The 12,280-nt window shown below is 41.1% G+C and overlaps 1 protein-coding gene across 1 annotated transcript in view; it reads right to left on the bottom strand.

Annotated features, from left to right (window-relative positions):
- The window catches only part of MINDY4 (MINDY lysine 48 deubiquitinase 4), an 84,765-nt gene extending 73,351 nt beyond the window's left edge, over window positions 1-11,414 (bottom strand). The window contains exons 1-5 of the mRNA XM_040549744.1: window positions 11,226-11,414; window positions 8,916-9,035; window positions 7,050-7,258; window positions 2,024-2,282; window positions 578-996 (exon numbers count right to left, since the gene is read on the bottom strand). Of these exons, the coding sequence (XP_040405678.1) occupies window positions 578-996; window positions 2,024-2,282; window positions 7,050-7,258; window positions 8,916-9,035; window positions 11,226-11,288 (1,070 nt within the window). The 5' untranslated portion in view covers window positions 11,289-11,414. The remainder of the gene's footprint in view (window positions 1-577; window positions 997-2,023; window positions 2,283-7,049; window positions 7,259-8,915; window positions 9,036-11,225) is intronic.
- Window positions 11,415-12,280: the final 866 nt, after the last annotated feature.

Here is a 12,280-nt window from a genome sequence, read left to right on the forward strand (position 1 = left end):
CTCAGTCAAATGCTGCAGTGACATGGGTTATCCTCATTCAAAAACTCACCACAGTGTCTCGTTGTGGTATACAACTGTGCTGGCAACTAAACCAGCTTGTTTGGGTATAGCTTGGATAGCTCGACACAACTGCACTGAGCCATGTGGATATGCCTATGCGCTTGGCTGGTGTTCCTTCATTTTATCTTCGGAGGCTTTTCTGTATGTACAACTACAATGTTGAGAGTAGTAATCAGTGCTGTTTCCTAAGATGTAGGTGACCTCTGCAGGTGGGAATCACTTGTACTGCTTGTATGTCTGAGGTTTAGTGGTCTGAGTCTGAACTAGTAACACTCAGCTCCCTTTATAGGCAGCTAAAAGAAACCAGCACCTATGGGGTCTCTCCACTGACCAAGGAAGGTGTTCAGAATGGTTTGGGATTTCAAAAGTAGTAAGTTAAATCTTAAAATTTCTCTGCCTTCAAGCACTTTCACCTATGCTTCCCATCAATGCAATCAGAATGCATATCTCAGTCTCTTTTAGTACTCCATCATATTTCCTTGACTTTTTAGTACAGTATTTTTACAAATATTCTTACCTGAGGCCTGATAACCAATTCTCACTTTTCTTGAGGGCCCTTTCTCTCTTCTCTCTTCCAGTCCCTGAATGTCTGTGAGAGGCACCCACTTTAAGGCTTTTTTCACTGCTTTCTGTACAAAAGCTTGGAACTGATTTTCTTTCTTCTGTCTTCGTCCTCCCTCTTTCAGAGAGCAGTTTGGCAAAAGAGTCATCTGTATCTCTGGGGATGTTTCTTAGTTTTTCAGAAGCTGAAATTGTGTGTGAGCTTGACAAAGACCTTGATGCAAACTCTGTATTTACTTGTGTTGAAGATTCTTTACTTTCTTGAGAATCAATGCTTGGGACACTCAGGTCATTTCCTTCCTGTTTTTCACCCTTGAGCTGTGCTGTGCTGCTTATGCTAGTGGAGCGTTTTGAAAGCCTCCTTTTTTGCAGATCCTAGAAATAAGTGCCATTAAAACTATAGATTAAAATTTGAGTATCTTTACACAAACATGGAAAGCAAAGGAAAGCTCTATCACTAATACTGGACTAAACAGTTTCTTCATTATTAGGAACCAGGTTAAAGAGTAATTTCTTTTGTATAATAAACAAAAAAAAAATACATACACTTTTACTTATAATTTGAACAGTAGCAAAGATGCTATATACTTTAATAATTGCTTTCTTTTACCCAAGAACATCAACAAAGTAACTTATAAAAACTTAATTTGTGGGTTGTACTCAGAGAACCCAGACTTATACACCATTTTCCTGGAAAGCCTGCCTGTTATAGGTATCTAGTCTTTTTTTCTGAATCAAAACTCTTCAGAAAAAATCCAAGTAATTTATTTAACTTTCATATTTACTTCAGTATTAGCAAAATGAAATGTTTAAAATACTTAATTTTTTATAAGCTTAATTTTACACAGGGAAAGTTCCTGTTGATATAAAGGAGCATGAAAGAAAAAAAAAAAAAAGAGACACAAGAATTTTAGAATTGTGTTTTAAAAGCAATTATTGACAGAATATGGTCTATTTGGACCAATTTAGAAACATAACTTTAATGAAAGTTATATTTTTAATTCCATACTGCTACTGATTAAATGTGGGGTTTCAGAAAAACCTGTGGAGATCAGACACCCATGGCTAAGAAAACTTTAAGAGCTAAAGTAAAGAAGCAATTCCCTGAGGCAAATGGAAAATCCCAGCTGTCAAGAGAGATGAGATACCAAAAGTGGAAAACATTTATAAAGAAATGCTGCAACCAAAGATCACAGATCTGAGTGCAGTGGTTGTTTCTGAAACAGTTTGAATTTCTGAATTAACCACAACCACTGCCCTAACCTGCCACATCTTTTCAGAGCACAGATTTCACATTAGCATGCAGAAGTCACTTGAATATTATTTGCAAATTAGTTCATTGCAGAAGGTTACGTATAAAATCTCTGGTCATGCCCAATATTTTATAAGCACTGGAAATCACCTCTGGTGAACTTGCTATTGGTCCAGCCATCATTCCTCTGACAATGAGACCAGACCTGGGCCTGTGCTTGTCCTTCACTGTAGCTTGAAGCTCTTCAGAAATCATTGTCGCTTTTAAATCTTCTTGACTATCTTTTAACTTCTTATCCCCATCAGAGGTTAATTGGCTATTGCATATTGTCTCCGCATGGCATTTTTCACTTTTGTGCTGCTGTTTTCTGGATGAAAGGATTTTATCTAGTGGATTCTCAACATGGTATCTACAAGAAAGAAAAAGAAACAAAAATTCAAACAGCCAAGTGATACTAAATGAAATCAATGAAACCAGCACCTTGGCAAATTAAATCACTGCTGTCAAGTTAAGTCGCATGTTACCTAGCAGTGGTACTCAAATACAATCACTTTTCACTTAAACATCATTATGTAGGTCTTCAGGAGATTATTTCACTATTACACGGTGTCACATGTTTCAGACTTTATCTTAATCTTATGTTTACTTATTTTGATATGTATCATATTAAAAATAAATAAATAAATAAATAAAGCAAGCCATATATTTCAAATGAGATAGGTCCTAGTGACAGGATTAGAGGGAATGGCCTCAAGTTGCATCAGGGGAGGTTCAGGTAGGAAATGAGGAGACATTTCTTCTCAGAAAGAGCGGTCAGGCATTGGGACGGGTTGCCCAGGGAGGTGGTGGCGTCACTGTCCCTGGCGGTGTTAAAGGAAAGGTTGGACCTGGTGCTTAGGGACACGGTTTAGTGGTGACATTGGTGGTAGGGGGATGGTTGGACCAAATGATCTTGAAGGTCTTTTCCAACCTTAATGATTCTGTGATTCTACCACAAGCAGTTCCCCTTCCTTCTCCATCTGTTGAATGGCAGTTTGAAAACCTGTTAACATTTTTGCTAACATCCTCTGTTATCATATAACTCAGAGTGACTCAGCTGACCTCCTTCACACTTTGTTCAAATGTAGAACATTTATTTTAGTTCAAAAGTAATATGATAATATGTTGCTACATCGCTGTCATTTGACCTTTTCCATATTCATCAACCTAGCCCTCACCACCATATTCATCAACCTAGCCCTCACCAGAAGGCAACTCAAGGTGTAGTTCACTGTTTGCATTGGTTTTCCTACACATATTTAATACTATAAACAAGCTTCTCTGAAATGCAACTGAGATTCATTTAGATCTCACTGTTTGTATCACACTATACGCATTTCTTTTTCAAAAATACTTTTCAACGAACCATGTTCTTACTGATAAATAATAATAATAATAATAATAATAATCATCATCATCATCATCATCATCATCATCATCATTTCTGCCTTCTTACACATCCTGCAAGAAATCATGAAAGGTTCGATTTTCTTCATTAGTCTCTCTTTCACTGGCTGCAAAACATTAGATCCTTATGGCCCCTTCCAACCCAAAGCATTCTATGATTCTATGATTCTGTGATACAAGATCATTGTTAAATAGAAGTTCTTTTATTTAGCTGTTCCCACTTCATTGACACCTCTTCTGCATCATTTGATAAATTTATATTCTAGGTAACCCAAAAATACTAGCCTTCTTCTATGATAACTGTCCTTCTACTTTTGTTTTTAACTCTAGGACGTTTTTCTCCATCTCATTTCACAGTAATGTAATTCAATGAGCTGAAGCATCTTGTATCACATAAACATTAATTTTATTTAATCAGTGTGGGTTTGTTTGGTTTTTTGTTTTCAGTAATATGTCTATCTGCGAAGACACGCTTCATATGTAAACAGAAGGGTGCATGATCAATCTCTGGGAGCATTATGAAATCTGAGGACTGTTACTCCTGACCTAGGACCACATAACTCCTCGTTGCCAAAGGGCACAGCTAGCTTAGAGGTCACTTTAACACCTAGAGACACTGAAAAAAATAATTCTGAGGTCAGGTAAAAGGAAAGAGATGGAAGCAGGATTCTTAAATAAGGAACTGGTGAACAGAATCTAATTACACTCTCCACTCCTGCTTCCATTATTAAAAATTATCCAGGTAGTTACAATTAAACCTAATTTCAGGCACTGGCTGCTTGACCGGGTAATGTCTCATTTCTCCACAGCCAAAGGGGGCAGAAATGGCTATGAGGATCACACAACCACACTTCTGCCCCAGTGTTTCTCTCACTGATACATTTTATAGGCAGAAAAAGGACATGGCTTTTCCGACCTGGCAAGCTGCCTATGGCAGTCCTTACAACAGCTTTGCAGCTTCTTTCCATGGCCATACGGCAGGCCAGAAACACAGCCCAGTTGCATGTCTGGGACAAGACCTGATTCAAGATATAACTGGGGTATCTACCTGTGTCCAAGGGTCCAATTCTCAGCTACCTTTAAAAGAAAATACAGTTACAAATAGCAGAGATACTGATATATATCAGGACAGACCCTAAAACCCACGTTCCCCACTCCTATTGCAAAAAGACAATTTCAAACCCACTTGGTCCATTTTTACTTTAGAATGATAGAATATCCTGAGTTGAAAGTGACCCACAAGGATCATTGAGTTCGACTCCTGGCTCCACACGGGACCACCCTAAAAACAGACAATAATGTCTGAAAGCATTGTCCAAACGCTTCTTGAACTCTGGTAGGCTCAGTGCCATGACCACTGCCCTGGGGAGCCTGTCCCAGTGCCTGACCAACCTCCTGGGGTCAGGAGGGTTTTCCTAACACCCAGCCGGACCCTCAATTGCTCCTCCTTCATTGCTCCTGCAATGTCTTTAGGCCTCATGCACCCTAGGAAGGCATTAAGCAGTAAATTTCCTATGGTGCTTAAGAATGCATAAAAATAGGTACAAACTCAAACAGAATTTAGACAGAAATGTGCAAGCCAGTACAGGATTCTGCTCCCTTTCGTGCTGGCAGCTTTCAATGCGCACTTGGGTTTCCAGGCTTGTATACACAAAAAGTTCATAGAATCATCTAGGCTGGAAAAGACCTTTGAGATCTGCAAGTCCAGTCATCAACCTGACCTATCAAGTCCCGTCACTAAACCACGTCCCAAAGTGCCACATCCACAAGTCTCTTAAAAACCTCCAGGGATGGGAACTCCACCACTTCCCTGGGCAGACCATTCCAATGCTTGACCACCGTCTCTGTGAAGAATTCTTCCTAACAACCAATCTAAACCTCCCTGAAGTTGGACACTTCTTCTTTTCACTTTCCAATTTTCCTTTTATCTGCTGTTTTTGCTTCCCTTTACCCCTCTGGCTCGGGCAGCAAAACCAAAACTTTCCTCCATAGAATTATAGAATCGTTAGGGTTGGAAGAGACCTTCACGATCATCTGGTCCAACCACCCCCTTACCACCAATGTCACCACTAAACCATGTCCCTAAGCACCACGTCCAACCTTTCCTTGAACACCCCCAGGGGCGGTGACGCCACCACCTCCCTGGGCAACCCGTCCCAATGCCTGACTGCTCTTTCTGAGAAAGAATATCTCCTAATTTCCAACCTGAACCTCCCCTGATGCAACTTGAGGCCATTCCCTCATGGGGGATAGCGCCTGTGGTGTAATGGGGGGGTCCTTCCTCACAGACCTGTGCTGCACCCCACCCCTCACCCACACTTGTCTGCAAATGTGGCTTTAACATTGTCCCTTCACGTGTGTATGTATGTACAGTATGCTTGCTATGGGGGGGAACGTGTAAACGCGGATGTTTAGGTGAACTCGAAACCCCCCTGCTCACAACTTAAACCCCAGTGGAGGACTACAACCATAGAGTGCTCTCCAGCGCAAGGCAGAGCGGCCCCTTAACGCACCACTTCCGGAGCAACGACGGCCGCTCTGGGCCAGCAGCCGAACTCTATCGTGCCCTCCCCTTCTCGTGCTGCGGGGGGGGGAGGGAAGCGCTCCGCTGCCAATGCGCATGCGCTGGCAGGGCAATAAGTAACGGAGGGGGGGACCAGTGCCATTTTGTGGAGGGGGGATGGGTTGGGGGGGGGTGCGTCTGGTCACGTCGGTGCTGTTCGGTCTCTGGGGGTGGTATTAGGGGTTTTCTCTGTAGAAGAAAGCTTGTTTACTGTAATAAAAGTATCTTAAGACACTCAAGAGGCTTACGGGGAGATTAGGGTGTCTTGTAGAGTGGGGAGAAAATAAGACAGGTCCAAGCACTGAGGCTGGGTGAGCTGGGGTAGTGTCACACAGGGGAGAGAGGATTATTCTGCATGTAATAAAACTCCTATATCTGAGAAATATATATATATATATATATATATATATATATGTCTCCCTGCACTGTCTTCTTAGCAAGCATCAAATCTTAGCTGGTTACGTCCACTCTCAAAATTGTGGTTTTCTTCCCTAGTGAGCATGGACTTGCTGAGGTTTTGGAAATGCTAACACTTAGAAGCAGCTAGCTTGAGCATGCTGTATTTAGGATGAGAAATAAAATGGGATGAATTCCCTAGGAATTGGGGTGGAGAAGGTGAATTGCTTCTTTGTGCCCGTTTTAAAAGCTTTCTGTCAAAGCACAATTAGGGTTGGTCCTGCTGTTTTGAGACACTAACAAAAATTGAAAACTTTGCTATGTGCCGTTTTCAAATATTTTCAATGATAAAAATAACTAAGCCTATACTGGTCGTGACAATACTGAATGTAAGACTGTAGGTCTTGCTTTTGACTGTCTAAAGCATGGGTATATTCATAGTCTGAGTGCAGGTGGTTAGTTACCCATCACACTATATACTTCAGTTTGAATACTTTCCAGTTTACCAGGCATAAAAGCTCAGATTTGTATGTGCTTCATTGACTGAAAGATGTAGTTGAGATTATCAAGTCTTTGTAATTGCTAGGGAGTATAAAATAGGGTGGCTTACTTGAGAGATATTAATAATTTGGAATTTCACATTTTGTGTTACTAAGTTAACTAATACAAGGTGCTGTAGCTGAAGGTATAAATGACAAACCACTTAACGCTATTTCACTTAAAAAAAAAAAAAAAAAAAAAAGGACAAGGCAAAGAGAAATCAGACTATACCTGGAGGTTTGAGTTTTGCTCTCATCAGGCATACTGGCACTCCCAAATGCATGATCTTCCTCTGAGAAGTCAGGTGGATAAGATGTTGAGCTCTTACTTTCAGGAGCTGACAGAGCTGAACTTGAACTGGTGATTTTGGAGGTCCCACGGTGCTCAAGGAAGTAATTAGTAATAATTTCAAGAAGTGTTTTAAGTGGGTTCTCCTTTGCCTGTTCAAGAAGAAAAACAAAGGTCTTTGTGACTACTGAAAGTCTTTACTAGTCTTGCTCCAACCTAAGATGGGATGGTGTTTTGTAGAGTAGCTGAACATGTTAACTATTTTCTAGAGTCAGCTACTGGTGGGTATAAATGATGTGGCTGTACAACGAATACATAAAGGGAGAAGTTGCGAGGAGTATCAAGACCTCCAAGATTTTCATGTGTTAAATGATGTAAGCATGACACAAGTAACAACCTGTCCTCAGCTAAATATTGCAAAGTATGGTAGCTATATCAGAGTACACTTCTAATCACAGAATTGTAGGGGTTGGAAGGGACCTCAAGAGATAATCAGGTCCAACCCCCCTGCCAAAGCAGGTTCCCTAGAGCAGGCTGCCCAGGTAGGCGTCCAGACGGGCCTTGAATATCTCCAGAGAAAGAGACTTCACAACCTCCCTGGGCAGCCTGTTCCAGTGCTCCGTCACCCTCACCGTGAAGAAGTTCTTTCGCATGTTGGTGCAGAACTTCCTGTGCTCCATTTAGTGGCCATTGCCCCTTGTCCTGTCCCCACTGAAAAGAGCTTGGCCATATCCCTTTGTCTCCCAGATTTCATATGTATTTATAAACATTGATAAGATCCCCTCTCAGTCTTCTTTTCTCAAGGCTGAACCAGACCCAGGTCTTCAGCATTTCCTCACAGGGGAGATGTTCCAGGCCCTGTATCATCTGTGTGGCCCAGAACTGGAGACAGTGCTCCAGGTGAGGCCTGACCAGGGCAAAGTAGAGGGGGAGGATCACCTCTCTTGACCTGCTGGCCATGCTCCTTTTAATGCACACCAGGATCCTGTTGGCCTTCTTGGCCACCAGGGCATACTGCTGGCTCATGGCCAACCTGTCATCTACCAGGACCTCCAGGTGTTGCCTGGTCAACTTCTGAAGAATTTAGAATGAACTGCAAATAATACCTGACACACAAACTCTTAGTTAACTGTTTTTTCAGCAATCATGAAAGATGGATGATATATATATTGCCTTTTCATTTAAAAAAAAAAAAAAAAAAGGTCTATGGCTTAAAAAATATTTTAATGTCTGCTGTAGTAGTACAGTTACATAGGGAGATTTATTTTTTTAAGTGACCTAGTAGTCCCACCATTAATACTATGCAAAAAGCATCATGATGCTTTAAGCTAATAATGAGCAGAATTGGGTCTAGGGACTAATTGGGAATTACCTATTGATGTCCCTGACATCAAACATTGTGGTCTATATTACATTTCAAAGAATAATAAATGTGAAGAGTATAATTCTGTCTGTCAGATCTTATATAAAGATGTAAACAGAAATGGGCATAAAGAGAGAGTTACAAAATTAAATAGCCATAATAATGGAAAAGGTGTTGAAGTGAATAACTGCTCCTGGTTTATTGGAGGATTTGTAACAAGGATTCATTAACTGCCAGGTTCTCGGCTTAGTCCCACGAGCTGTAATGCAATCTCAACTAAATGTTGTGCTCTCCATTACTTCAGAGAACTGTAAGTGTGTCCGCAGCAATGCAGTAGCAGGCACAGGCTTGAGTTCTCTGTGGTGTGGACATACCACTGCAGTCTTGATTTGTCTGACCTAGTTCCATAGGTCTGAGACCAGATTCTGGGGAGCACCATCTCTTACCTTGTTCTGTTTGTACAAGGAGTGCAAATGTAGGATGTTTCGAAGTTCATTCCTGTTATTGATGCTAAGTGCAGAACGTGGAAGCTCTCGGTCCATGGTACTGATGGTTTTCTTCAATCCCTGAAAAGGCCAAGCAGGAGATTTTAGAGTACCTGAGACAGTACAACTAACCAAAGATTTCATTACTGACTTTGTTGGATGCAATATGAAATTTCTGGGTACATTAAAATGGTGGTAATGCTGTCAGTGAGGTGGAAATAATCAAACATGGGGAAAAAAAAAAAAAAAAAAAAAAAGACCCCCACGCAGCTGATTTCAGCTACATAACAGCTTCACATGAGATTTGAGTAGTCTGTGTGAAGGCCTCTGCTAATACCTGGGCTTCTTGTTCAAATAATTCCAGGAATATCAAGTTGACTTTTTCCATCAAGGTGTGATACAGCTTCTTGTAAATGTGATTCTGACCTATGTAATTACAAAGTCTGAACATCAAGTGTAGTCTGTGTTTTGGCAGGTTCAGAAAAAAAATCGGGACCTTTATCTTAATCACATTATTCTGATCAGTGTCTCTGTTGGAAATCAGTTTGATCCTCATGGCATCAACTGGTTTAGGGTCTTCAGGTGGCTCAGTACACAGTGGTGGTTTATAGGATCATAGGAAGATCATACTAATTTAAATTGTTACAGGTGAATCCAATTACAGCTTTTATTCTATTTGATAAAAAAAAAAAAAAAAAAAAAAAAAAAAAAAAAAAAAAACAACTAAATCCCTTGAATGAGTTTTTTAAAACTGAAATTAAAAATCAGCAACTCCAAGCATATTCCACTTGTTCACCACACTTCAGACTTCCTCAGGTGCTTTGAATTTATAGTCAGCATACATGGGTGTTTCAGAGACAAAATGTATGGGCATCACACTTTATGGAGAGGAAGGGATTTATCATGTAATATCAAAGTGAGCTCCTGAGCTAACTTTAGTAGTACAACATCAGACAGTTTTTGAGAAAGAAAGCCCCAATGAATGACTATTATTACAAGAAAGGACTTCTTTTTTTCTGCAGATGGGTTTAGGTTTAGTGTGCTATGAACAAGTGGTGGCAAATAGGATGGTTCTCACAGCTGGTTATGAAGGAAGATTTGGGAAAAGGGAAAGGAACACTTGTGAAGAAATAGAAAAGTTTAACAGCAGAGTTGTAATATGAAACAGTTGCTGCAACTAAAGCATAAAGTACTACTGGATGTGGTATGATCTGTTTTACCAGCAGGGCATTCCCTTTCCTTTTATGCTTTTCTTCAATTTTACTTTTGAAAGTATCTCAGAAGTGTGACAGCGTTTCATTTGAAAAATCTTCCCAGTCAGATACTGTAAGGTACCATTCTCTCGTACTTCTGGAAGTAAATGGCAAGTAATGAATTCTGCACTGGAAATTCTGTTGGCAAATGTTTCACCTTTGTTCACTAACATTGAAAATGTGCATTTGGAGACTGGATGCAAAACAGATGAAGGAAAGCAAGGTTTGTGACGCAGCACTTCATCACACAGTGGTTGCTTAGGTTCTGGTACAACCAACTCATTCCTGCCACTGGGGGGGGGGGGGGGATATCTGCAATATTTCCTTTGGATTGAGCATAAATGCAAGTAGGTAATTTTACCTGGAAATTTGAAGGTGTCTTTTCCTCTGCTCTCAGTCCCAGTCTACCGACACCCAAATTATTTCTTTTACAAAGTTTTTTGTTTGTTTGTTTTGTTTTTTTTTGTTGTTGTTGTTTGGTTGGTTGGTTTTTGTTTTTTGAAAAGTACAGTGGCCACTTTCCTCCCCTTCTCCCTTTCCTCCCAGATAAATCTGCTGTCTGCCAAGCTAATGCAGAACACCACAAAAAGACGCATGTGACCATTTTCCTTAGCACCAGTACCTCTTGTTTTGTTTTAGTATTCATCTGGGAAGCTGTGTACATCTCTTGTAAAAACAAGGACAGTAGAAATAGGACAAAGCAAGGACAATAGATAAGTAATTAAGGAGGAAAACAAAAGGTTGAATCAGTATGTCTTGACTTAATCTTGTTTTCTTTTGCAGGCGCCTGTGGGTATGAATCAGGTTTTCTCAAAAGAGCAGGAAGCTGCCTTCCATGATCAGAAATAAAAGGCATTGTGGGAGATGTAGTGCAGACACTCACCCTAGGAGCTTGTTGCGGTTCAAGTCCAGCTGCTTTAAGGCTGGAAGAAGCCCCCCCTCCCAGTATTCCTTAATCTTTAACATTTGTCGTGTGTCATTCCCATTTTTCCTAATGAGAAAATCAAGAGAAAGTTACCTTTCTACTGAGAAATTCCCTCACCAGTGATGCAGCCACTTCTTCCACAAAGGAGTTGTCCATTTTTTAGCCCAAAGCGCGCTCAGGGGGCGTATCCTTTACTTCATCCGACAAATCATTCGAGCCCAACAAAGCATCCGAGCCCGCCGGCATGGCAGCTCCTTGGTGCCATGGAGCAGCAGCTGGGCCGTGTTGCTGCAGAGACCCGTTGTCATCGGAAGCGTGGAGAACTCCTCCCCCGGGAGCGGTGCTCGGTGCTGGGAGAGCTCGCAGGGTAACGCTGCAGCGGGCATCTCGGTAATTGCTTGAAAAACTCAGGAGCTGCTCGGTAATAAAATTTGAGAAAGGAGTGTTTAAATCTGAGAGGCTGGGAGATTTTCAGATATTTTGTTTTTGTTTTTGTTTTTGAAGTCATAGAATCATTGAATATTCTGAGTTGGAAGGGAGACACAAGGATCATTGAGTCCAACTCCTAAGTCGCTGAAGGTAGCATACAAGCTATCACTCCTCTGCTAATGCTACTTCCAACCATTATGTTTCTTGTAAAATTGCCCTCTTGTTTAATACAACAAAAATGCCGCTGTTAAATTAAGCTTCATCTCTCATATTGGTGAGACATAATCCTCAATTAAATCTCCTTTCAGGCTGAACCTACATTGACCAGTTCTACAACATGATTGTGGCAAGTCATACTTTGGGCTTGGGGACCCGATTTAGGTTGGAGAGAACCTCCAGAGGTCATTGTAGTCCAACACCCTGCTCAAAGCAGGGTTAAATTAGATTAGATTGCTCAGGGTAGCAGTGTCCAGGGATGCTGATTTTGATGAAACAGACTTGGGAACATTAATTTATTGCCATTTAAAAAAAATACAGCAGGATGGTGCGAAACAGAGCCAAAAACTTAAAACATCATCTCCCTGCCACTCCTTCTTCCCAGGCTCAACTTCAGCCCTTCATTCCTGGCTCTTCCATCCCCAAAAAAGTGGCATGGGGAGTTGTCAGTCCATACCAGCTCCTTTCTGCTGCTCCTTCCTCATCACACTGTTCCCCAGCTC

The sequence above is a fragment of the Cygnus olor genome, chromosome 2 (assembly GCF_009769625.2).
Source record: "Cygnus olor isolate bCygOlo1 chromosome 2, bCygOlo1.pri.v2, whole genome shotgun sequence".
NCBI lineage: Eukaryota > Metazoa > Chordata > Aves > Anseriformes > Anatidae > Cygnus > Cygnus olor.